The following is a 27,997-nucleotide window of genomic DNA, read 5'->3' on the forward strand; positions in this document are numbered from 1 at the left end:
GACATCGGCGTGGTTCGTTGACTGAAGGACATGCCTAGCGATTTCACAAAATCGTCGTATTCTTGGGTCTATTTCTTGTTCAGTAGTCATATGCCAAATCTCCTGAAAACCCTCAACCTAGATAAAAAAATTTATACAAATATCAATACGTATATAACAAATGAAAGCATATAGTTTAATATCACAAACTTACAAATAATCTCATCGAAGAAGCCAACTCGTTCATCCCAGCAGTTGTTCGTACTCCCCCCCCCCCCAAGGTTGAGTTAAGCCAATGCCTCACATTGGCATGAATATCCACATCCCATGTCTTACTTTCTGTCAGGCGAACTTTGAAAATATGTGATGTGCCTTCCGTCAGTAGTTTATTTGATATGTGTTGTTTCTGAAGATATAAAACTGACGGATCTTCAGGTCCATATAACAATTGCCCTCTAGAGCTTGAAGTTGTCATCTAATCCTACAAGATATTCACAAAACAATAATTACAAACATCATATTCAAGTTAATGCAACACAGTAGTACACATAACCGGTTTCTCAATTTCAATCCCTCAAACTGTACTTAAACAAGTACCCGAACAATACTCTTTTAGTCAACTTTAGGCATATAATCGATCAGATAATTAATCGAAAGAAATTGACATAATTAGTTCATACCAACACAACACAATACTTCATACTAGTTCATACCCAATGTACACCCAACGCACCCTCAAACCAAATAAATAAAGAAGCAAAGAGATGTTCACAGATGTAGAATTCAAATATTCTTGGAGTATGAATAAAAAAGTACTCCCTCCGTTCCATAGTAATGGAGGCAAAACTTTTCGGCACGGAGATTAAGAAAAATTGTATTAGGTGAGTTAAGTAAAGAGAGAATAAAGTGAAAAATGAAAAAGGTAGAGAGATGAAGAAAGAAAAAAGTAAGAGAGGGTAAAGTAGGTGTGGAAAAATGTGTTGACTTTTACTAAAAAAGGAAATAACTCTGTTACTATGGAACGGACGAAAATGGAAAAACGCTCCTATTACTATGGAACGGAGGGAGTATGTACTTGGATGAATTTCACAACTTCAATAATTGGATGAATTTCACAAACATATAGAATCAATTGTTTGCATATCATCAATAAAAACTAGTTACAATTAAGAAAACAACAAATCATCGGACTAATTGAACAATTTCTTCATAAACCCTAATTTACAAAATGACCAAAATCCTACACAAAATATGCAATAAATGACTAAGGGAGGAATATTGAAAGATTGAGGAAAACTAACCGAAATATACTGCAAAATCGATTGGAATCGCCGAGAATCGGAAGAAATCGAACTCAAAATCACTGTTGCCCTCTCTTCTCTCGTTCTCTCGCGCAGAATGGTTCTCCTGCTTCTGGAACTCGTCATTTAGTTAGAGGGAGAGACGCATGACCCAAAGACGCATGAGGGTCATGCGTCTTTCAATAAAAAAAAGTAAAAAATTAAAAGACGCTCGACGGTCATGCGTCTTACCCTAAAACGCATGAATCTGATGTGTTTCATTAACGGAAGACGCATGATCCTCATGCGTCTTTCCCAAACTGGGAAGCTAAATAAAGTCCAGTATTAATTTGGAATGGCTAATGTATCCTAGAAGACAAATATAATTAACCCACCTTACCGATGTGGATGCTCTTATGTTAGTTTGAGTACTTTAACTATGATTTGTGTTTTCTTCGAATATTTTTGTTTGAATTGGTTATAGTGTCCACAGGGCGGAAACTAATAAAACGAAGGATGTGGCTTAAGCCCCTACCTAATTTTTTTTCTACTTTTTCTTCTTTAAAAATTTTCTTAAGTTTTACGGATTATGTTTATCCTTAACAAAAAATCTACTGCAAAAGAGTAAATGATCACTGTTAAATAAATGAGAAAGTTTGAATGTGTGAGTGTATAAACTTACAAAGATTAAAAATAATTTTCGAGATCTTTAAGAAAAAGCAGCCTACTTGGCAATAAAATAAAATAATAATAATAATAATATAATATAATATTATTATTTTTAATTGCGATCACTATAAATTAATATTGCTTCAAAGCCACGACGTTTAAAGATTTCTAAAGACTTTTAAAATGTCAAACCCCCTCTCCCTTTTTTTTTTTATAAATCATCTTTTTAATTGATTCATCTTAGTTTGAGGAAATAGAATATGTGCTTTATAGTAAATTAATTTTTATTAAGTTAAAATCTAAGAATAAAACTATGCATAACTTTTATACTATAACCAATCCAAACAAAAATTATTCGAATAAAATATAAATCACAGTTAAATTATCTAAATTAATATAAATATCAAAATAAGTACTTACTTTTGGAGAGTGAGTGTACAAAAATGCTCTTTAGACTTTTAAGGGTATTTTTGTTCGAAAATGTGGTTAAAAAGTTAAAAAAAACACCTGAAACGAGCAATTGGTATAGTATAAGAACCGTATATGATAGTTTGCAAGTATAGGAATCTCAAATGTTCATCGCTGAAAATATAGAGCCTAAAATTGTAATTCACTCTTAAATGAAATAAATATACACATACCATTGAAACATTCAGGAGTTAAAGTATACATTAATCAAACATTCAAATGCTGCACTTTAATTTCTATTTGATGTCTATTTAAAAATATGACACGACTCAACTAAATGTTGACAGTCAAAATTTATTTTAAAACTAGTGTAACACCCGTATGCACGGATCTTTAATTTATTATTATTTTCGTACAAATTTAAAATATTAAGTAAACTAATCTTTCTAATATTCCTTTTATTGTACTTTCTCCGTCCGCCAATAGGAGTCTCGGTCACTTTTGCGCACTTGTTTTATAAAAATAATAATAAATAGTTAAAGTAGAGAAATAATAAAGTAAGAGATAGAATAATGTTGACAAGAGTCTTCTCAACATTATTCTCTCTCTTACATAATTATTTCTCCACTTTAACTATTTATTATCATTCTTATAAAACAAGCGCGCAAAAGTAACTGGGACTCCTAATGGCAGACGGAGGGAATATGTATTAATTCGAAAACAAAATAAAAAAATTAAAATATAATAGTAAATGATACATAATGATTACTTTTAAAGTAAAGAAAATTTTTAGTTATAAAAATCAATTCTAACAAAACAGATTAATTTCAACTAATTTATGAATAAATATTTATAAAAAATTATATTGTGTCGTTAAACAGCAAAACGTGCTATGCACGATAACTTGTTCGTGTAAATGATATAATATTAATGCATCAAAAGTTGAAAATTTAAAATTTATTTAATATAATATTTATTTGTATATTATAATAATATTTCTCTATATATTACAAAATAAACTAAATATCGTAAAAGTTCCAAAAAAAACAGCATGAAATCTGTAGAAATTTGTAGTAATGAAACAAAATATAGAAATAGTCAAACACTTATTTTCACATACTGAAATATTTGTTGATATATTATAAATTATAATTATGTTTCTCTATATGCATTACATAATAAATTAAACATCTCATAAACGTTAAAATCAGTAGAAATTGTAGTAATATTACATAAAATACGAAGAATCAGGCAGATAAATATTAGTATATGTAAAAATTGTATGTAATCATAAATAATAAATACAATATAAATATTTGTAGACAAATATTAGTTCATTTAAATTCAAAATACTCTATTAAATGTAGTTTATAGTAAATCTATTATAATTAAATATTTATAAGCATGGAATGTGATCAAATACAAACTCTAAATATTGTACAAACTCCAAACTATGATCTGGACAGTTAAAAAATGTCAACAAATACAAAATAATAGCAACATAAAATATCAACACAGTGTCAACGGTTGACACCATGTTGACATTTTGTTGATATTGTGTTGACATATATTAACATTGTGTTGACATCAAAATCTTGAAATTTTAAACTGTGTTGACATTGTATTGATGCTGTGTTGACATTGTATTTAAAAGTTTGGAGTTTGTACAATATATGAGTTTGCATTTTATCACTCCCCTTATAAGCATAATGTGTTTATAAATAGAACAAATTTTCTAAAATTATTAACCGTTAAACCATAATTATCATGCCACTATATAGTTATTCAAATACAAATTTTATAATAAGATTTCTTATTTTATTTTTTGTTACACTTAATAACATAAATAGTGTCAACAAATATTCTCTTTCTTCTTAAATTATGCAATATAGGTTATATAGGTAAAAAATTATAAGTCATCAAATCAAGAAAAGCAACATAATATTGTTAATAATTACTGATTAATAAATTTTGTTGTACTATAAATAAAAATTTTGTATGAAAAAATTTACTACTAAAGTTCATATACTGTTGAACAAATATTTCATATCTAATTGTGACTTAGATTAGGAGTAAAAACAAATTCAACTTACTATAATAAAAAAATATACATAACTAGTACTAGATAATAAAATGAACTATTAGAACTATCATCAATATATTTATACAAAAAGTCCATCATGAAATAACAAACTTATAGAAAATGGAAATAAACCAAATAATTAACCTCCATTCTCGATCCAAATAAACCTTAAAGAAAAAATCGGATTCATCATTACTACCTGAAAAATTCGTCGACGCCACCACCAACACCACTCATCTTCTTATCCGATTTCTACGTATCATCATTATACATAATCAATTTCAAAAGAATTCTCTACGACTGACATAGAATGTGCATGCTCTCAACTTGAGAGTACCTTAGTTTCGAAACACAAGAACTGTATGATTCTATCCGCTAGCCTAATACATGTATTTATAGCCATGACATATAGTTTATGATTAATGGAGAATCGTTTCAAATTAAATTCCATTTGACTATATAATCTCTAAATTGAATAATACTAATATTAAAGTAGTAATCATTTTTTTAATGGCTTAACTGTTTCACATTTAATTCCAATTTGGGCATGAGTCTCCAAATTTGAATGACACGCTTTCTTTATCATTTGGCTATGGAGTAAAAAACTGTAATTGCCTCATTTAATCAAATTTAATTTAAAGTGTCAAATTTTCATTTAATCAAATTTTAATTTAAAAAGTGTCTAATTTTTGGTTATATTTAATGGTTTGTAATAAATGCATAATTGGAAGTTACAAATCAAAACCATAATTTAATTATATAGACTCAAAATTATAAATATTCAAAAACTTGACCCAAATTCTTTAATATTTAAAATAAGGCTAAAACTCGCCTTTTATATATGTATAGATTTGATCAAGACATAGTATTAATGTACTATTGGACGTTCACATTATAAATATGTTGTCATCTCAAGTGGAACATATGAATAAATAAAGTGCCAACAACAAACGTCTAGTTTCTTTCATATAAACCCAATAAAAAGTTAAGTGATTTCAAAATTAATTAGTTACGTTAACACATATAAATGAGAGGTTGATTATTAGCATATATAAACACAAAACTGTATACATGAATTTCACACACAAATATTTCCCTTTTCATATTAAAAAAGGTAGTGATAGTTAGTAAACATGAGATCGTCAAGAATGGGAGATGTGGTTACAATTCTCATACTCCTTATATTTTTTGTTAATTATGTAGCGGCATATGACTATGATTATTTCCGAAACTGTTATTGGTCATGTTTAGACATTTGTCACTTAGAGCCTCAATACTTGTGCAATGACTATTGTACTAATAAATTTTGTGGACGTCTCTGGCATCCGCCACCATCTTACAAAATCATGGCGGTCAAAGGCTCACAAACCACTGATGTAATGATTTATGACAAAAACTTATGCAAGAGCATGCTTATGATGATATATTTTGACACTATAGAATGTCATAATATGTGTTTTACTTATTAATTACTGCATTTTAGATGTATGTAATAATTTTAAATAACTTAAAATATCTTGAATCTATTGTCTTCATTTTTATAGATCTTGATGACCTTGAACATATTAGCATACTTAGGTTAGAAATTCTCCTCGTCACCCTATCAAGCAAAATATCAAGATGGATTGCAAACTCACATCAATAATTAATGAACAATTAAATATATGAATATTTTTATGATTATAATCAAGAACATTAAGTTTGATAGTTTCGGGGTCCTTAATATTAGTATGAACTAGTATTTATATCTCCAATGTAAAAGTTAATTAAGTTACTATATGTTTTAAACATGGTAGCAGCATGTATTGTGCAATAACCGATAAAGTTGTTGCAAATGAGTAGCCATAGGCTGAAATTCTTTTATCATATACTTTCAAAAATTAGCCCAAGATGGGCAGTGAACAGCAGCAGTTTTCCCGCCTAAAAAGGATAGTATTGACATTTATAAACAATTATAAAAAACTGTCCTTTTATATAAAGATAGATTAGATGATATCAAACTTCACATTCTACGATCGAAAATCTTTATTTTATTCAATTATCATACAATATAATTAGAATCTTTAATTGCTTTACTACAATCCAAACTATGATCCAATCATTTTGAGCTAAATCCGAGCTCATGAAATTTTTAAGTACAATCAAATTACTACAAATTTAAGTTTAATAATGTTACAAATTCTACACATGGCATTTTATCAAATAAATTTTGAAATTGAACAGTTATTTGTGTTGTCTTATTTTCATATAAGGGATCTATTTGAAAACAAATTCAGCATCTGAATGTTTGATTAATTTATATTTTTATTACTGAATGTTTAAATTATATGTGTATTCCAAATGAAAATAGAATACGAAAGGTTATTTTTAATTTGAACGTGATTTTATAGAGAGGTTTTAGTCAATTTTTATTTATAAAGAGAGTGTCTACGTGTCAATTTACTATTGATGTATTAGGAGGTTTACTAGGGTAATTAGAGTTTTAATATTTTCTTTTTTAAAAAGAGCATTCATATGTCAAATTTTTGTTAGTGTATTAAAAGATGTAGACATGTAGTAGTAGATGTTACATGTCATCCTTATATATATTCAAATCCCCATTATTCAATTCCATTTAGTATCAGTGCTTCGTTGCTTAGTTATTTGCAATTCCACAATCTATTATTCAGTTTTTATACTTTATAATTCATGTATTCATACTTCTACAGATAAAAGTAGACGGAGAGCGGAGTTAATTTGAGAGTGAGGAATACAAAAAGGAAAAAGAAATGCGACATTTAATTACGTACTTCTCCAAATCAAAACCCCCTAATCCGTTGATTTAGAACTCTCTTATCAAAACTGCAAATTTATATGATAAAAATGTGTGTGCATTACATTAAATTTTGGATTCAAATTCCTATCACACTCGTTACATTAATGATAAATTCTCAATTTCAAGAAATTATTAGTTGGCTCGTTTTTCAAAGCTCTCCTCATCTTAGGAAAATGGAACATATAAATAAAGCCGTCATCGCTCTCGAGAAATACATAAAGCTTAACAACCTCATCGTTATAATTATAAACAACAATATGAAGACCTCATATATCCAGTGTTTTTCAACTTTATCTTAATTTATTTTATTTTCTTATTATACTCCATTTGTTAAAATTTAGTTATATATTGGCATGGCATAAGTTTATGCTAAACTTAGCTCTAGTGTAAACATTCAATTCTACGTATCATCTTTTTAGACCTTCGGTACTCTGACAAAAACATTCACTTTAATACTCCATCCGTTTCTTTATAGTTCAGGCAGAACTTTTAGGTACGGAGGTTTTAGAAATAAATGTTGGGTGTGTTAAATAAATAGATAAAAAAGTAAGAGAAATGAAAAGGTAGAGAGAATAAAGTATAAAGTGAATAAAATAGAGAGAATAAAGTAAGAGAGAGTTTGTAAGAAAGAGAAAAAATTTACCATATATGGAAATGACTCAACTATAAAGAAACTTTTCGAAATGGAAAAATGACTCAACTATGAAGAAACGGAGGGAGTAATTTAATTCAATGGGAGATGTTTTAGGTAATTTATGTTTGTCTTTTCAAACTCCCTCCATTTGTCCACTAATAAGTATCTCATTTTGTCATTTTTATTCGTCTACTAATATAAGTCATTTTACATTTTACCATTTTTTGTAATAGACCTCAAACTCCACTAATTTTATCCCACCCACATTTTATTATAAAACTAATGGAACATATAAAAGTTGGACTCACCTACACCTAACAATTTCTTATTCACTTTCTATTACATTTCTTAAAATTCATGTCTGGTCAAATGTGGCCGTATAATGATGGACGGGGAAGTATATGCTATTGAATCATTCTTGTATTTATGGATTACTTTATTGAGAAAATTGAATAATTAATTAATGATCCATGGGATTGCAATGACCCTGGGCTAATTACTGGGATATTATTGACATACATATTTTCAAACGTCGGGGTTGTCATATTACTCTATATAGTAGTAGTAGTTTGGAGATGAGTTTGACTTTGCATTTGCCAAATGTCAAAATGAAAATGCCACTGTTGATATACAAAATAAAGTCTTCCCTTCAAAAAACAGTATACATCTATTATTGGGCAATAATCAGTTAATTAATTAATAGTGGGTGGGTTGATATGTCCATACGAAAATGTACTAGGCTACTAATGCTGCAGAATTTAGTCAAACATATACTTTTGGTAATAGAATTTATTCAAATATTAATAAAACTATAAAATTACATCATGACCACTCTTATTAAATAGACATACTATTAATAATAATTTTAATTGCTCTTGTTTCAAAAGCCTTACCTGTAGTCAAGGTACTGTTTAATTAGCATCACTCAATATAAAATTAATAGACCTTAAATTTTATACTTAGTTTATTACCGTGCTTATGTGTGCTCAGTTAATTAATAGGGAGGCGATTAATGTTTCATCTACATAATTCTAATTTGTTTATCTTTTGTGTTTCCCACTATATGCTCGGTTGACTTTACCCAGAGCATGTTCTTTACCTATCTGGATTTCTTTTATTATCTGAAATTGTAATTTCAACTAAATCCAGCAGAGATGAATTCATAAGAGCAAAAAAATAGCACTTGGAAATTCATGAAAACGATAACAATTAATTTCCAGATAATCCTGATTTGGTAGTCTAATTATTAGTTTTAACTTTTAATTCCTAGTTGCACTACATAAACACAAAACGACCGGTCACCGGAATATTCTCCTTCAAAAGTGCAAGCGCGGCGGCGTGAGGGCGGCGTAGGAGGCGCATCCCTTGGCCATATCAGTAGCCTTCCCGAGGCGCCGCGCCGGATTGAAGGGGCTGCAGGCGCCGTTGACGAAGGCGGAAACGTGCTCATCGCCGTCGATCTCAGCGATGATTCCGCAGAAGAGATCGACGTCGCAGGGAAGCAGCAAGGGCCCGTCGCTGTGGTAACCGTATTCCAGCTCAGCATCGTCCAGCAGCATCTTGAATAGCGCGTGGTTCGCATATTCCGTCTTTATCACGAACCGTTGCTTCTCGGGCCCCACATAAACCGTGAAGCAGCCCATCGGTGCGACCCGACCCGCTTTCGCCTTGGATCGACCCGTCCACACATACCTCTCCAGTTTCTTCAGCACAGATCTCTTCATATCCTTCCTCTTCGCACCTTCCATAGATCTCGATTACTAATTTTGTGGTTGATCGATTTGATTTGATTTGATTTCAGCCTCTGTCGTAAGCTAAATCGGACATGAGCTTCATTGTGAAGTTCCTCATCGTCGAAATCAGTAGATCAAAAATGGTGGACATATCATGAAACGAGGTAGGGAGGGATTTCGAAATTTGGAAATGGAAGTAATCTTGTTGATATCATCGAGGATTGAGTGGAATCGATGAATTTAGGAAATGAGAAACTGAATGAAGGTTGCGACAAAAGCAGTTGGGGAGAGATAATGATAGACTTGAGAGTTGAAGGCTATATATATATATATAGATGCAACTGGGCATGCAGTTTTGTGCGAAGTGCGGATCGCAACGCCACTCTCTATATTTATGTATGTTTATGCATAAAGAGAAATAAAAAGAAGAGAAGAAAAGTAATTTCTACAATTATGAATGAGAAAAAGAAAAGTGAAATAAGTAATTTTTGCAATTATAGTTACGTGACAATTAAAGAAAAAGTAAAAACAAAAAATAAAAGATATTAAAATTTTAATCCAATGTCCATGTATAAAGAGTGAGACTGTAGTAATAATTGAGGTAGTTTGTCAACGCATATGCATATAAAATAGTATGTGTACAGTTTGATTTTATTTTGAAACGCCCCCACTTAAAAGATGGCTTCTTGTGTGTTGCAAATTAGTGGCGGTCTATTTATTTCAATTTTCTTTTTATTTCTATGGAGTTGGTAGAACAATGTAGAGAATTCATTGAAGTAAATGTGCTTTATGTACGTAGATGTGAACTTTTTATCTGGCATTGCTTATAATAATATCAAATACTACCTCCGACCCTCAAATTTTGACGCAGTTTACCATTTCAATCCGTCCCTACAAATTTGACACACTTCACTTTTACCATTTTTTGTAGTGGACCTCATATTCCACTAACTAATTCCACTCACATTTTATTATAAAACTAATACTTTAAAAGTAGGACCCACATCCTACCAACTTTTTCAACTCACTTTCTATTACATTTATTAAAATCCATACCGGATCAAAGTGTGTCAAAATTTGGGGGACGAAGGTAGTATATAACAGTGTAAAAACACACTTTACTAAAAAAATATTGAAAGGTATGGCACGAATATGTGTATATAATCGCTTAGAGAAATTAACCAATATAAAATACAAAAAAAAAAAAAATATATGTCATGGTATGCAGTCGTCCATAGTTGCCCATTGACAATTCTCGTGCTTTGAAGAAATGTCATTATAGTAGTATTCCATTTATATATCTTTCTTGTTTTATTGGTTGTACCAAACAACTAATTATAAGATAATTAGAATATATGATAGGTTAGCGCTTAATATTATCAACCAAAAACATGTGATAAATTGTGAGTAGAGATGCTAGTCGGCAACACATAATTCGTCAGTCAAAACATTTCGGCATCTTTAACAACATTCATAACTCATAAGAATTGATAAGTTAGACGACGTGCATGTCAAGAATTTGTGTCTCGAATATGTAATGCCATCAATATGTATAGAAAAGTTTAAATTTACAATGGTATGAGTATGTAAGTTTGTCTTATTGACTATTAGCTCTCACTTCCTATTTAACTATAAATTAATATAAATATAATACTACTATTTTTTACAAACACAATCCATTAATTTTTTCCGTTCATATTTCTTAAAATTTAAATTCCATCTATATCGATTCTAAATTGAATTGTTAATGACGGGTAGATGAAGTATTTAGAACTGAAAAGAATATGCGACACATAAAAATGGTTGAAATTTGTAGATACTACTAATATCAATATATTAGTAGATATATATTGAGGATTGAGCATTATCATGACATACTGTATATATTATGGCGAAATGGAGCCCATGACTTAGTAAGCTCTTAAGTCTATTCTCAATTTGCACATAAATTTCAAAAAAGTTAAACTGCTAAATAATTAAATATTTCCTGGACCTTGACGTATACATTCATGTCAAATTTTAGGGGATAATGCATGATAGTGAGAGGATATTAAAATGGAGCAGTTCTTATTTAAATACAACAGACACAGACCTTATATATTTAAATGCAATCGAATTAAAAAGAAATGAAATTACGGCGGGACTCTATTTTTATTTACAACAATTAATTAACTTTCTAACAAATTCTCAAGTGAAAGTTAAAACAGTTCTCTAGCGACCTACTATATTTTATTTACCAACTTAATTTTTTTTATTTTATGGCCTTCAAAATACGCAAAATTGTGTTGCATAGACACACAGGTTTAATTTAGACAGAATTATTTAATTGTGGAGCAGTGAAAACTCAGGTGATATCATCATTTAAATTCAGACAAAACTGCTGTTAATTCTTGAATATTCTTGAATAATAAATAATGAAGCAGTGAAAACTCTGGTGATATCACCATTTAATTCAAACAAAACTGCTGTTAATTTTGAATATTATTCATGTGGTGGCGTTTTGATGCCAGAGTAAGCAGATGGACCAATATGCAAATCAGCAAATGGGCGGTTTAAGATATTTTAATAAATTATTCGTCATTCATATACACTATTAATTACATTAATTTTTGTAAATTGCAGTCGTTTTTGTTTTGGGCCAAATTCTTGGATGACCCAATTGCGTAAATTAGTAAACCTCAAACAATACTAGGAACACTGTGGGCCTATATGCCTCTGCGGCTCTGCCTAATAAAAGACGTCCGACCTCCGTTGAGTTGTTTGGGTGGTTTGGGTTTGGGTTGGGTATGGGAGTCCTCTTGTCCACTATTATATTTCACAGAGTTAGTAGAAAGTGGATATAAATATGATTTTTTTCTATAAACAATGTTTAGTTTAATTCGTTTTATAAAATAGTTCATAATTTTTGATAACTTGTTTTCTTTAATAAGAAGGGTTCCACTCTTTATCAATAATATTATGATTATTTTTTTTCTCTTTATCTTTATCTTTTTCATATTTCATTAATTATGCATTAAAACATGTATCATTCCAAAAGTGTTTATTGAAATCACTTTTTAGTAAATAATAAAATACGTCTCTGAATAATTCAAATGGATTTTCACTTTTGTAGTACTCGTGTTATTAGCATGTATACAATCTGGATATAAATAATAACATTTGAGGTTCTTTAAAAATGTTTATAGATTTTTTTAGTTTTTACGTTTTTGACATCAAAGGGCATATCTGTCCATTAATCTACTCAGTCGAGTTGCTCTTCATAATTTATACTTTCTCTGTCTCATAAAAATAAATTACTTTATCATTTTGATACGTCCCATAAAAATAAACATATAAGTATATAATTTTTTTTCTCTTTAATGAGGCAGAACTCATTTTTCCACTAATAATACTTTAATTTCTTTTTATATTCTATGTCTTTAATAGAAATCTAGATTTTTACTTTATTGTGGAAGGGAGCTTTAATCTCTTTGTATAATTATTTAGCCTATTTTATGTTTTATTAGTTAGTTGTTATGATTTCACTTACGTGGTTAGAATTTGATTTGCTTTTCTAGACTATAGTAGATCTTTTTGTACAATACATATTATAAATACGCGTGAAATTTTTAATTATTAGTATTAAAAAGAATGAAGTAAATTACTACTCATTTTCTTCAAGATAGGATAATTAAAGCTATCATGTAATTTGATCCAATATGTCCAATCTTTCATCCTTAGCCGATTTTAGCTATAAAAATCAGAAAATTCGTAAAAGAACATTCAATTGATTGAAAATTAAATATAAATAAGTAAAACTAATCTTAAAATCAATTAAACTATGTTAAATCTAAAATCCAAAACATATAAAATATTGACTTTTTTAATACTCATTCAATATCTAAAACAAGATTAATAGTCGAAGATTTCAATCAAAGGACATGCATATTCTCACCAGTTTTAAAAATAATCTTAACACTTATAATATTGTCGATTAGTTGTTGATACGATGGAATCCACCGTTTACCGAGAGGATAATTGAAGAAGAGAAAATCAAATTGAACACTTCAATTTTAAGAAAAAATCAAAATTGGACTATTTGAAATATAGTAGAAAAAGTACTAGAGTACTGGTATAGGGATGGTAACCCACAAATTTAGCGTATGTGTTGTATTACTCAATTATATCATATAGGCAACTCAATTATATCATATAGGTTGACCCTGCCAGGTGTGTAGTAAGTCGGTTGGTATGTCATAAATTAACACCTAAATCTAGTAAAGTGACAGTTCCCCTAAAAATTGAACATGCATATTACACTTTCAAATGTTGTTTTAAACTCTAAATTGGAGGTTTTCATTTTAGGGAGATGCTTTATAAATGTAGTTAGTGAGTTAGTTATTAGAGTATTTATTAATTATGACACTAATTAACTCCATAATACAACTCCATAATACATTGATACTTATTGATGCTATTAATTCAATTACTGTAATTCGTCTTCTAATTGGTTCTGCATAGTTTGAGAGTATGAGCTGATGACGCACTTGCAAATTTGCTTTGGAGAAGAGAGAAGGGTTAGTGAGTGAAACAATTATAATGACCTTTCTCTGCAAGTAATAAATGCAACCGACTTCTATTGATCAACAAAGGAAATTGATCAACATTTGTTAATGCGCATCCCTTTACTGCCGACTTTTCGCTCTCTTCGACAAATTCGCCATGGTTGAAGGCACCACCCAAGCTCATGTCAAGAAGGAGCTACTCGACCCCAATATTGCACCCAAACCCTATACCGCCGCCCGAACTGCTTTATTAATCGAACTTTCTAGTTCCGACTCCGACTCCGATTCCGATTCGGATTGCGACAATGCGAGGAAGAAGAGGAGGCTGGCGGAGAGCGCCGTGCTTCCGCTGGGGTTTCTGGATCCGCTGCCGCAGCCGTCGAATGGCCACAACTTACCTCTAGCGCTTCCGTCTACTGCAGCGGCGCACGCCGTTGCCGCCGCGCCGATTGCGAAGCAGTTCTGGAAGGCGGGGGACTACGAGGAAGGGCCGTCTGGTGACTGGGGTTATTCTAATGGTGATGTGTTCATTTATGCTCAGAATCATGATTCATGCATGTGGATTTTTGCTCTTGTATTTGAAAATTGAATTTATTCTGGTGCATATGAGCCGTGAAATTGAATGTTTTCATGTCGTGGTCCTGTTTTTTGATATTTTTCAAAAATAATTGAGAAATTTCAAAATTTCTAGAAACGAATGGACCAGTTTGGGCATTCCAAGTGTTGCTTCATGTGCTGCCTGCCTCTCTTGTTTAGGAACTTCAAAAGGGGGAAAACATAAGATCGTGGTAATTTAATAATGCAGTGACTCTTTGGTGGCGTGCTGTCAGCTAATATTCTTGAAATCACCACTAAGTGCTCGATGAATTAATCTTTTGTTCAAAGGGAAACAACTGGCCTGCCATCTTGTGGAAAATAGTGACAAACTTACTCACCATATGTTAAATAATCATATGGAGTTACTGAGATGGCTGTGGCCCTTGTGGATCTTCCATCAACCTTATGGTGTTTTTTTGATGAAACGTGGTTGTTGATGCTTCTGTTTACCCTGAACCCTAATGAAAGGTGGGAAGCATTAACCCAAAATTGCTGACTGAAACAATGAAGTGATTGTGGTTTGAATGAAGTGGAAGATCATAGTCATGAAGCCCTTTCTGTGTGTTGAGATGGGTTGAGCTGTGATCCATGTGCCCGCTGAGAACTTAATGGAATCTCAAGTAACTGAGCTTGAGTTAATTCTACCCTGAGAAGGATTTCCCAGAAAAAAGAGAAAAAAAACTAGCATGCAGTTCTATTTACTCTTAAGAATGGTGCTTAAAATTATCTTTTTCATCCACATGCATCTGGTTATCCTTTTTTCTTTGAGTCTGACTAGTAGAATGAGGTGGATGTAATAGCTTAATTTATTTTATATACAGGTGGAATGGACCATGTCAGAGTACATCCAAGATTCTTACATTCTAATGCTACCAGTCATAAATGGGCTCTTGGAGGTAGTGGAACTAACTTCAATAGTACAATTATAATGCACAATATTTGGTTTATGTTAAGATGCAATGGATCTACTTCATTCTGATGTATTTGGTCTAACATGGATTCGGCATTACAGCTTTTGCAGAACTCTTGGATAATTCATTGGACGAGGTAAGTGGATTTAATTTGTTTCTGCTGATCATAATCATGCCAGGACTTTGTTTGACTTAGGCTTCTTGCTCTTTATCTCTAACTGCTACAGGTCTGCAATGGAGCGACTTATGCTAACATAGACATGGTGACAAGTAAACAAGATGGTAGCAAAATGTTGTTGATTGAAGGTATTATCATAAAAATTTCACTTACCACTTTTTTCAAAGTTTACTCTGCATATGGATGATTCAGTATAGAGGATAGATTGTGAATATTTTTCACTTTTCCCCAAACTGGAATCAAGTATAAAATTGTAATTGGAAACTTACCTTTGCATTTCATTAATCTTTAAGTGTGACAATAGTTTGAGTAATTTGCTGTGAGTAGTATTTTTGTCCATATCTGCTTGATTGATTTCTTTGCTATGTTAATTTCCAGTTATGCACTGTTCAGGCTCTAAGACGTCAATACATACTTTTTCCCCTTTGAAAGTAAAAGTAGGATCTTTTCATTAATTGTTCATCATCTTCTGTGACCTGTTTACTTTGAGGTCTTTATACACAATGGTGGTGGAATAAATCTGGATAAAATTTTCATTTATGCACAATGCAGACTATTAAAAAAAAGTTACTACATTTCAAACTTATTTCTTCTTAGATAACGGTGGTGGAATGGATATGGAGAAAATGCGTCACTGCATGTCTCTTGGTTATTCAGCAAAGAGAAAAATGGTAGATACTATCGGGCAGTGTAAGTTCTCTCTTTTTGTCACACTCTTTCTTATTACAAGCACACACACACACTCTATTACATGTACCCCTTGCTTGTATTCCAACATCCCCACCACACCTTCAGACATATTCACACATGCATCACTGGACTCATGCACGACGACTTTGAAACATGTTCCGATAGTGCCCCTTTACTTACCATTTGAGCTCTATGTCTCAGATGGAAATGGTTTTAAGACTAGCACAATGAGACTTGGCGCTGATGTCATTGTTTTTTCTCGGTGTCGTGGGAAGAATGGGCGAAGGTTTGCATTGTTTATAAAATACCGAGTTGCTTTTGAAATTTGACTCATAATAACAGTTAGCTTTTAAGTACGTTGTGAAATATATCTAAATTGTTATTGTATGACTAAAAAACTGAAGCAAGTATGATAATCTACTCAAAACTATGTGCTTATGTTTGTTGTTTATTTTAATTTGTGACCGAGTTCTGGTTGGCAGAAATGACTAAAACATGAAATGTTCAAAACATGATATAGGTGGCTGCCTAGTTGCATGCAACAGTAGATTCTTGTTAGATTTAGTATTTATAAATGAAATATTTTGCCTTATCTCTAGTTCTGATGCATATCTGGTTTTCAGCTGCCAGCATCTGGATCACTTTTCTGTGATTCACCCTTTCTAATTGTTTTAGTTTAATCAACATTTCTCTGTTAGTCATATGGTCATACCTGAAGAGTGTTTGCTTGCATGATTTTCTATTTCAAAACTGTGCATACCAATTCAATATTTTTTTTGAGTTTAGGTCAACACAAAGCATTGGATTGCTGTCCTATACATTTCTGCGGAGCACTGGGAAGGAAGATATTGTGGTTCCCATGGTGAGCAATTGTATACCCCACCCTATCCAAATATATTTTTTAATATCTAAACTGAAGTGTAACAAATTTAGTTACTTTTCTGCATTAGAATGAAGAGTAAGCCAACATAACAGAATGGATATTTTTTTACAACAAAAATTGAAAAGTAATGTTGTAGTGGGAGAGAATCAATAGTGTAATATCTGAAACAAATAAACATTTCCTCATGCATAAACTTCAACTCAGTCGAAGGACTTGATTATAGTGAATGTGCTATACAATTGCTACTACAAACAAGTGGCACTATATTTGTAATGCCCCATGATCATAACTTTGACTTGACTAGGACTTGATGGAATTGGTTTTACTGTTCAAGTAACTGCTCTATTAATAGGATAATGTTTTGTATGCTCCTTTATTTTCGGGATTCTTACTTCATTTAAATGACAAAAAGCTTGACTATGAAAGAAGTGGACAAGATTGGAACAAGATAATTCGATCATCGGCCTATGACTGGGATCGAAATGTTGAAACAATACTGCAGTGGTCTCCATTTTCAAATGAAGCCGATCTTCTTCAGCAGGTGATTTCTTTTTCCATCGTTTTTTAATATTAATGTCGTTGGTTTGACTTGTTTCCAAAATAGATTAGTTTTGATGTTCTGATTATCTGATGTTGCAATATAATAGAAGCATAAGTCATGTCACTTTGAAGACACTGACGTGTCAAGTTCAATGTAGGGAACTGAAACTGGCTTATGATTGGTCTCTTGTTTACAAATAATATTGTGATTGGCTTACTTCCCTTTTTTGTTTCTTGGCAGTTCAATCTAATGCAAGATCAGGGTACTAGGGTAATTATTTACAATATTTGGGAGGATGATGATGGACTGCTGGAATTGGATTTTGACACGGATCTGCATGTAAGCTGCAATGTATTAAATGTTTTAAGGATATCTTCATTTACGTTGATATATCACAGCATTATTCATTTTCTTTAATTATACCTCAAGGATATCCAAATCAGAGGCGTCAACAGAGATGAGAAGAGCATTGACATGGCAAAGAACTATCCCAACTCAAAGCATTTTCTAACGTATCGTCATTCTTTGAGGGTAAAAGGCTCAACTACTATGCCCTGAGTTTTATTATGTCACATCATGTTTTATGTGTTGTGTTTCAATCCAAGTTTTTAGACATTGTGAAAATTGATTAATATATATCCATTTTGGAGATTCAGAAAAGTTTCTTAAAAATGATTTTATCATCAAACTTAGTGATGTTTGCAGTGTTCGTAAAGATCTATCAATTGAAGCATTAATTGGCAACTGAAGAATGGCCATTAAAAGCTTTGTATTTCTAGTTCAACTTAACAAAGGACTATATTATCTTACAAGTCTTTCTATTTATTCCTCCTGAGGTCAAGTCTTATCATTTTTTGGTATTTCAGCAGACATTAATTGAACTTGCATAAACTTAGTAGCATAAACTATGTGAAGAGATCTATCCCTAAAATAAGTTCCCGATCAATTCCAAATTTATTTTTTTGGTTGTGGTTGCAATAGTTTATCCGTGTCACTTACTTTCCGTTTTTTGTTGGAGAAATTAAACATAACATGCAAGGGTGGCTTCAAACTGCACTTTTCCTCTTCTTTATGTTTTACATTTAATTTGTTTGTCTGCGCTGAATTTTCTTGATAGATGCTTTTAAAGTGTCTTCTGTATTGTGTGATTTGATTTCCTTCCAGTTTTCGTCATACAATTCATTCTCATTCTACATAGGAGCAAGTACATACTAGAGATGCATATGTGCAAAATTGCAATGCATATTTGACTAGAAAGATATAATGTTACTCCTTATTTCACAACTTTGATTGTTGATATTGCAGAGTTACATAGCTATTCTCTATCTCAGAATTCCTCCAGGCTTTCGAATAATTTTGCGTGGTAAAGATGTTGAGCACCACAATATTGTGAATGATATGATGATGTCTCAGGAAATTACATATCGTCCCCAACCTGCTACTGAAGGGGTTCCAAAGAACTTAAATGTAACTTCAGTTGCTGTTTATTTTCATTTCGATTCATTTGCAATTTTGACTGTACTACTTTGCTCGTTACCTTCCATGTTTGCATAGATGGTTGCTACTGTGACTGTTGGCTTTGTGAAGGATGCAAAAGCTCACATTGATGTTCAGGGGTTTAATGTCTACCACAAAAACCGGCTTATTAAGGTAGTTATCTGTTTGATTGTTTCTGGCACTAAAGAAACAGTTTATTGTGTATATTGTCTTTCTCTAATAGGTGTGTTTATTTAGATTTTTGTGAGTTGATCTTTTCAATTGTGTAGGGAAGCATTGTACTTCTTTCTACTGTTTTTTTATTCCAGATAGTGTATTTGGTGCTTTTGGTGTGGAATTATTACTAATTGAGAGTTACAAAACTTGAAATTTTCTATCAAGGTCATCATTTTAACTGTTCGTGGAGGTCATTGATTAGCTATCTACAAGCACAATATAACTTATAGTGGGAGTTGGTATGCATGCGTGAGGACATCATCATTTCTTTCTTGTACAAGATTTTATGGAGTTAAACAGCAGCTTCGGATGTGGCTCATGGATAGATATATATTTTGGCAAATTAAAATTTAAAAGTCGGTTCCTCTAATAAAGGGAATACTTAGAGAAGTAACTGTTTTTCATGTGTTTACTAAAAAGATACATTAGTCATCTCTTGCCATACCTTCTGAGATACATGATATTGTTTGCTAGAATATTTTGTTAATGGTCTTTTGTGATTCTTTGTTCTCATATCTGATACTATGATGCACATCATATCCTTTGTTTCTGCACTTTAATGTGTTACAAATGTTTTGAATTTTCATATTTCCAGCCCTTCTGGAGAGTATGGCATGCAACTGGCAGCGATGGTCGTGGAGTTATAGGTATATTTTGAGAGTTCTACTTTCGTAGTTTGGTTGTTGGGTCAAGTTTCTTATCATTATATACCTATCCGTGGTGAAGGTGTGCTTCAAGCAGATTTCGTTGAACCAGCTCATGATAAGCAGGGTTTTGAGCGGACTCCAGTTCTTTCTAAACTTGAGTCTCGATTAATACAAATGCAGAAGACATATTGGTCTGTATTTTAATTTTGGTTGGATTGTTTAAAGTCTAGTTAGTACTTTTTTTAGAAAAAAGTAAAACTCTCGGATGTTCTAATTGTGTTCTTTACCTTTTTTCAGGTACACAAATTGTCACAAAATTGGTTATGCTCCGAGAGTTAATAAAAAACTTAATCAAAGAGGTAATAGAGAAGGGTTGAGGTGTTCAAATGAAACCAAAACCAGGAAGAAAAAGGAAATGATAGCAAAAAGCAAATATTTTCAAAATTAAACATTTGTTATTGTTAGCATCCAGTACGATGATGCTCCATGTTTGGACTGAAATACATTTGTTTTTTCAGAGAGCTCTCCTGATACTTTTCCTAGAAGTTCTCGGTCGAAGACTAGAAATTTTGCTTCAAGTGACAAAACACCGATCAAGTTTGGGGACAAGGGAAGTAACAATGGGCATTTGAATGGAAAGGGGGGTGTCAAGACAACTAGGGCACAACCAAATCGCACTGAGCAATTTTCGTCTTCGGATGAGAATCTAAGTGATGATGATAGGCAGAACCGCACTTCCAGAAAATATAATAATGGGTCATCCTCAAATGATGTTTTAAGGAAAGACAGGTCTCAGAGGCCATTAGGGTTGAGAAGTCATAAAGCTGCAGACAACTCACCTGAAATGCCTTCCCGAACAACCCGAAGTTCAACGTCACAGGTGAGTCCTAGATTCCGGTTCCTATGATGGCTCATTTGTTATGCAGGCACTGATAGACTAAATGGAATAGGTTTTGAATTGAATGGGTTCTTGTCCTCTAAAAACTGAAAAGGCCGTTTTGATCACATAACTGACCTGTATTTCATTTACATTGCAACTATTGTGAGCATAATATTTGTTTTCTGAAATTTGTATTTTATGTTTGTTTTATGTGATTATCAGGAAAATCGCTTCACCGATGCTGGGAATTCACCATCAAAGCCAAGTTCCAGTCTATTGGCCCAGTTGAAAGCAGAGAATCTCCAGTTGCAGGAGAGGTGCTTTGTCTTTCCTGAATTATGAATATATCTTGGGCTGTGTAAACACTTTAATATTTCATATATTTCTGAATTCACAGGTTGAAAAGGAAAGAAGAGAGAATTCTAGGTGATTTGCTGAATGATTTGCAAAAAGAAAAAGAAAGATCCAAGTCTCTCGAAGCTCAGGTTGCATTCATTGATATTTTATTGTCCTATTAATACCTTGTTGATATGTTATTGCATGATTTATTTGTATATGATCCTGTAAGGTTGATTGCAAAATAATTGGTCGCTTCTGTCACTTATAAAATCCCGTGGGCACTTAAATAACAATATGTTGAGCTGTGCAATAGTGTGGGTTGTATCTAGTGCATTTCTACTTTGGGTCGATGCATCACCATTAATTATCATTCAACAGCTAGAGGAGGCAGCAAAGAAAAACGAGGAGCTAAGTAAAGAGCAGGAGAGTTTGATCGACATATTTTCAGAAGAGAGGCAGCGGCGTGACATAGAGGAGGAGAAACTGAGAAAGAGTTTGAAGGTTTGTAATTTTCTATTTTAGGTTCCCCTTTCTTGTGTACAAGCAAGTGCTGACTTGTCTGGTGTTTGTTCATCAGGAAGCATCAAGCACGATTCAAGAGTTGCGGCGAAAACTGCAAGTTTTGGAGAAATCGTGCAACAATAAATAGTCATATGCTGTATGATGTAAAGTTAATGCTACCTATGTAAATGGATAAATATTTTTTGTCTAATCCCTCTAATATTTCTAATCGACTTTCCAATCCTACTTAATTTCCTCTTCACCTTCATTTTATCAAATTATAAAAAATACTGGAAAAGTCCGAAAATAAATGTGAAATAAAATACAAAAAGCAAAGATTGAGCTAAGTTTCAAACCCCTAATCTCTAACTGAGAGACTAGAGTAGGGATTGTATTTTTATTCAAAACAGAATAAAAATGTAATATAAAATGCAAGAGATTGTATTTTTATTGAAGATCTTCCTCTTACAATTCGGCTCGATCAAGACATTTTTCTACTCAAAAAGTGAAAGGGACTTGATTTGAGATACACTTAGAGCATCTCCAATGGCTTTAGGCCAGCCACAGACTAGCCACTCTCTCTTCTTGCCTCGTTGTCAGCACTAAAATTCCACATGTCACATCATCATTTTACTCAAATAGGCTAGCCTAAGGCAAGCCACAGGCTAGCCGCAATAAAAATAATTAAAAAACAACTACATTTACGGAATTAAACACAAAATACGGAATTAAATTTACGACACATATACATGAAAAATTCGTTAATTTTATTTAAATAAAAAAAGTACATTAACTAAAAATAAAAAAAATTACATAATAAAAAAAAATCCGGATATCCACACACGAGCCACCGCCCTACTCTACTCCTCATTAATTTATTAAAAAAATACATTAAAAAATGTTAGTATGCCTTGAATCCGTTATAGTTTGCCGCTAGCCGAACATGGGTCTCGCTGTGTGCCTAGCCCGTCTTTCTGTTTTAGGTCTTAATTTTGTATTGGGCCTAACCCGTCTTCTGTGTGCCTATTTAAAAATTACATAATTAAAAAAATTCATAAAAAAATACATTAATAATGCATAAAAAAAAAATTTTAAAAATAGCCCTGACCGATCGGCACGCCACAATGGCGGCCAGCGCTCGCAAATCGGCGTGCGCTCGCCTATTCTCTCGCCGATTTTGCGCTGGCCGATTCCAACAGTTCGGCTAGCCGACCGGCTAGCGACGTGAATCGGCTAGCCGGTGGACTAGCCACTATTGGAGATGCTCTTATATAATTTTAACAGCAATTACAGCATATAACGGTAACCCTAATTAGTTCCTTATGGGTAGCTTGAATATGAAGCTCATCGAGATTATTACCATATATACTTGGAGTCAAACTAGAATCCAAACTCTTTCAACTGATTTCGTATGGTAACTTACCATATATATAGTGGGATCAGTGTCTTATGCTTATATAAACCCATGGCCCAATTCATACCATCGTTTGCAATCATGTTTCTCCTCAACCCCATGCCTCTACATATGCAACCCAAGAATCCTCATCATCAACCACAACAGAATCGCTACCAAGTTCTTAATGTCGTCAGCCGGGGATCTTACGGCGTGGTGTACCGCGCTTGGGATACGGAAGCCGGCGAAATCGTGGCGATCAAGCACGAACTGGAGGGGTTGAGCCGATCAACCCTGCGTGAAATCAAAATTCTGCAGTCGCTGCCTCGCCACCGTTCGATCGTGGAGTTGAAGAAGGTGACCATGGACGAGCGCGGGAAAGTGCTCGTTGTGATGGAGTTTCTGCCGAGCGATCTCAGCAGGCTGATCGCGGCGAGGAAGGTGCCTTTCTTTGCGCCCCAACTAAAAATCATGATGTGTCAGATTCTGGATGGCGTCCGCTTTCTGCACGACAACGGCGTGATGCACCGTGATTTGAAGCTCGCCAACATCCTCACCAACAAAGGGAATCGCCTCAAGATTTGTGATTTTGGGCTTTCGCGGTGGGAGAACGGCTCGGGATCGTACACGCCGGGTATGGTGACGCAGTGGTACAGAGCGCCGGAGATTCTGATGGGAGAGACCAACTACACGAGCGCGGTAGATATGTGGTCGGTGGGGTGCATAATGGCGGAATTGGTGCTGAGGAAGGTGCTTTTCCCGGGAAATTCGGAGATTCAGCAGCTGAGCCTCATACACTCCTCCCTCGGCCGCGCGATGCAAGCGATGCGATGTACTTCTCCGCCTCTGCTTAGTTCAACCGGACTTGATCTGCTGCTCAGCCTTCTTGCCTTGGATCCCAACAGCAGGATCACTGCCAACGATGCCCTCAAACACCCTTGGTTTCTTGAGTTATGAACATAATACTCTATATATATTTCTACTGGAGTAACAGACCCTATGTTGTATACAAGGGTTCTTTTTTGTACTGTATAAATCACCATTTTTTATCTCATATTAGCTACTAATAAAATTAAGTGCTCAAGCCCGATGTGCAGCCAACCAATAGCGGCTCGCCACATAGAATATCAAAATAATTCAGAAAACACAGAGTATGAATATTAGTCCATGATTAACGACTTTTAATATGTATACGATTTAGACAATACTAACGACTTAAAACTCGAAGAGATATAATCATTTAATTAATTCTTTGTGGAATGTTACAATCTTACATATAGTGGTGACTGGTGAGTGAGTATGATAGAGGGTAGGAGCAAGTGACGGAGGAGATGGAGAGGGGGTAACGGAAGGTGTTGGCGTACATAAAAGAGAGTGTACGGCCTTTACGGAGGGGTTTGCCGTCGTTGAGGAGGCAGTCATTGAAGCGGAGGCGCTTGAAGACACGGGGGTGAGCTGAACCAGCCGCATCTGATGTGGATATTGGAGATGTTGCACCCGGAGATGCACGTGTTACTGATCTCCACCGTGTACGTCGGAATTCCGTTCGGCAGCGGCTCCGTGGCGCTTTGGCTTATTGTTATGTCTGACTTGGAGCATCCCTCACTCCATATTCTGTTTTCACTCTTTCCATTTCCTTCTGCCCAAACAAACAGTCAAAAACATTTTGTTGGAAATAATCCACGAAGATATGCCGAGATCAAATAATTGATTATATTGATTGTGTAATTGATTATAATTATTCTTTTCCTGATTTATAGCTAGGGTAAATCTTACTATATGTAAATTATCTTTCAGCCTATTTAGGCGTGTACATTCTCGCAGAGTAACACAAGTTGAATACAATAATACCATTGTTCAACATGGCATCAGAGAAAGGCTCAGAAAAAAATTCATCATAGCCCATATATACCTTGTCTCGGCCAGTAGGCATCGAACCACCAAACCTGCAAGATGTCAGGAGAAGAAGAAGATATTAAACCAACTGATACCAAACTCAAAACCAGCAAAAATGTTACTTTAGCATTCAAGCTAAATGGAAAAAACTATCCATTGTGGGCTCGGCTAATGCGAGTGGCCATAGGAAGCAGAAGGGCGCTGAGGCATATCACTGGAGTGCCGGCGCCTCCAGAACCGACAGATAAGGAGTATCTCGAATGGGAGGAGACCGATCTGGTAGTGTTTTCCTGGATCGTGGATAATATCGAAATCGATATTATTGGAGATTTCGCACACCACCAAAGTGCGAAGGCCATCTGGGAGAGTTTGGCCGTGACATACCAAAGTACTTCGGATCCATATCTCATATATGATTTGGACGACAAAGTCAGCCGGATTGTCCAAGGGGACATGGATCTGGAGACTTACTGGAGGACCCTACACGGAATATGGGTCGAAATCGATCGAAGCGAGGAGAGGCCAATCGACTGCTGTGATAAGGGAATATGCCAATATCTGAAAATCACCAATCGACGGAGGCTATACAAATTTCTTGCTGGACTGAATTCCCAGTACGAGGGAATTAGACGGGACATACTCAAGGAGAATCCAACACCCTCAGTCGACATCGCGTACGGTTGGGTGAAACGGGAAGCCACACGACTCAAAATTATGCCGCCGGCGAACCCCGATCCAACCGGCGCAACGAACGAAGATCCATCATCGGGCCGGGTAGGTTTCGGCTTTGGAGCGCGAAACACCCGTTCCTCCACCCAGCAAGCACCGCCACGCTTCGCGCAGCAAACACCGCGACCCGCCGTCGCCAACAGCCGCCGCGGAGGAAACAAAACAGATAAATCCAAGTTGTGGTGCTCCCACTGCGGAATGAGCAAGCATACTCGAGAAACCTGCTTTCAATTAGTCGGTTTCCCGGAATGGTGGGATGAAAACCAGAAGGGAAAAGCAAAATTGGCTATCGGGGTGGAAGAGAATGGAACCGGTGGCGGAGCAGGAACCAACGCCCGCGGAAGGAGCACTGACGGAGGAGAGACTCCACGCGGCGGCGGTGGCAGACGGGTTGAGGAGGTAGGAGCGGCTGCTTTCGCCGGAAGGATTGGAGGAGGTGAAAACGGCGCTGCATCTGGAGGAGGTAAGAGCACTCCCAATGGGGGTGGCGAAAATCCGGCGAAAAATCGCCGGATATCGCCGACTTATCGCCGGCCAATGGAGGATTTCGGCGATTTTTCGGCGAAAATCCTACCGATTTTACGCCAAGCGGCGTTTTTTCGCCGGATTATCGCCGAGCGATCGCCGGCCACTGTGGGCGACGCCCGGCGATAATCCGGCGATATTTAATATTTTTTTTTTTTTTTTTGGCCCAACGGCTATTTTTACATCCCACCCCTATAAATATTTCCTCCACTTCCTCCATTCATCACCCACAATCTTCATTCTCTCCATTTTCAATCTCTTCTCCCAATCTTCAATCTTCATCAATCTTCCAAAAATTATGAGCTTTTGGAAGAAAAATTCCCGCTCGGGTAAGGGTAAGGGTAAGGGGAAAGAGTCGAGTTCACAAATTCCCAACACGGATGAAGCAAACGAGCAGTGGATGCACTCGTTGTTGGCGATGGGTTCTCCTCCCGGCCAACTTCCATACGCGGGTCCGTCTCCTTTGCAGACTCCTCCGGCGCGGAGACTTTCTCCGTACTTCAACTCTGCCGGCAGAATGCCCTCTCCAGCCGACGATGTGTATCGGCCCCAGTTCGACACCCCCGGATCAACCCCAGGCGACCAAGAATCTCAGGCCGCGACACTGAGCGCGGAGGACTTCGAGGTGGAAGAAACGCCCACCGAGCCGCCTTCTAGGAGCGGGAGGGGGAAGGCGTCGTCGGCTGCGACTGATACGGGTTCCGATGAGAGGCCGAAGCGGGTAAGGACTACTTACACTCTGCAAGAGTCCGAGCTGATAGCCACCTGCTGGGCGGACACGTCACAGAACGCGGAGCGCAGCAACTACCAGACTGAGATCATATTTTGGGAGCGGGTTGCCGCGAAGTACAGGAGCCACAAGACTGCCTCAATGAAGGACCATGGCAGCGAGGCGATCCGTCGGCATTGGGAGCGCCTCATGAGGGACTGCGGCCACTTCAACGGTATTTATTCTAACTTGTTGGCGAACATGCCCAGTGGCCAGAACGAGCATATGGTCCGAGATGAGGCCATGCAGAGGTATTGTGGCAAGTACTTGTCGAAGGGGTTCAAGTATTGGAACATCTACGATAAGCTGAAGGATCTCCCCAAATTCTGGACGGGGATGCACGTTGCGCTGCACGGGAAATCGGTGCGCTCGCGACTTAGCGTTTCGGAGAGCGAGGGGAGCGCGACCCACATCGACTTGAGTGGGGATGGTCGGCACGAGCGCCCGGAGGGAGCGAAGAAGGCGAAGGGGAGGCGGAAGGGGAAGGGCACAACGTCGGAAGTCGAGTCGGAACCCCACATCGACTTAGAAAAAGCCACTTATTCGAGCAATGTCGCCAATCTGACGCAGATGTACACACTGTACTTCACCGGCGGCGGGACCCCTGAAGAAAAGGCGGCCCTCTAGAAATGCATCCAAAGCCTGCAGATTACGATGGGC

At 35.2% G+C, this 27,997-nt stretch overlaps 4 protein-coding genes and 2 pseudogenes across 5 annotated transcripts in view; 4 read left to right on the forward strand and 2 right to left on the reverse strand.

Annotated features, from left to right (window-relative positions):
- Positions 1-9,031: 9,031 nt before the first annotated feature.
- Positions 9,032-9,971, reverse strand: LOC125215460 (auxin-responsive protein SAUR26-like). Its single transcript, XM_048116881.2, has one exon. It carries the CDS (start codon positions 9,614-9,616, stop codon positions 9,185-9,187), a length of 432 nt encoding a protein of 143 aa, XP_047972838.1. The 5' UTR covers positions 9,617-9,971; the 3' UTR covers positions 9,032-9,184.
- A 4,100-nt stretch (positions 9,972-14,071) lies between these two features.
- LOC125214320 (protein MICRORCHIDIA 7-like) lies at positions 14,072-22,254 on the forward strand. 2 transcript variants are annotated; one of them, XM_048115298.2, is made up of 20 exons: positions 14,072-14,663; positions 15,564-15,638; positions 15,755-15,789; positions 15,881-15,959; positions 16,429-16,521; positions 16,723-16,807; positions 17,308-17,383; positions 17,817-17,945; positions 18,186-18,284; positions 18,375-18,476; positions 19,359-19,412; positions 19,500-19,595; positions 20,254-20,305; positions 20,385-20,496; positions 20,603-20,664; positions 20,824-21,185; positions 21,408-21,502; positions 21,583-21,670; positions 21,903-22,025; positions 22,102-22,254. In XM_048115298.2, the coding sequence occupies exons 1-20, from the start codon at positions 14,303-14,305 to the stop codon at positions 22,171-22,173; spliced, it is 2,250 nt and encodes a 749-aa protein (XP_047971255.1). In that variant the 5' UTR covers positions 14,072-14,302; the 3' UTR covers positions 22,174-22,254. The 2 variants fall into 2 exon arrangements, with proteins under 2 accessions (XP_047971255.1, XP_047971254.1); XM_048115297.2 differs by having other exon boundaries at positions 14,077-14,663; positions 19,251-19,412.
- A 1,236-nt stretch (positions 22,255-23,490) lies between these two features.
- Positions 23,491-24,375, forward strand: LOC125209668 (cyclin-dependent kinase G-1 pseudogene; annotated as a pseudogene).
- A 313-nt stretch (positions 24,376-24,688) lies between these two features.
- On the reverse strand, positions 24,689-25,324 carry LOC148930455 (TPD1 protein homolog 1-like; annotated as a pseudogene).
- Positions 25,325-25,371: 47 nt separating this feature from the next.
- Positions 25,372-27,964, forward strand: LOC148930456 (uncharacterized). The gene is made up of 2 exons (XM_089066480.1): positions 25,372-26,506; positions 27,948-27,964. The coding sequence occupies exons 1-2, from the start codon at positions 25,372-25,374 to the stop codon at positions 27,962-27,964; spliced, it is 1,152 nt and encodes a 383-aa protein (XP_088922606.1).
- The window catches only part of LOC125214644 (uncharacterized), a 63,388-nt gene continuing 62,639 nt past the window's right edge, over positions 27,249-27,997 (forward strand). The window contains exon 1 of the mRNA XM_089066481.1: positions 27,249-27,997. Within this exon, the coding sequence (XP_088922607.1) occupies positions 27,967-27,997 (31 nt within the window). The 5' untranslated portion in view covers positions 27,249-27,966.

This window comes from Salvia hispanica, chromosome 3 (assembly GCF_029641045.1).
Source record: "Salvia hispanica isolate PSC_SH4W2 chromosome 3, Shi_PSC_v1, whole genome shotgun sequence".
Classification (NCBI taxonomy): domain Eukaryota; kingdom Viridiplantae; phylum Streptophyta; class Magnoliopsida; order Lamiales; family Lamiaceae; genus Salvia; species Salvia hispanica.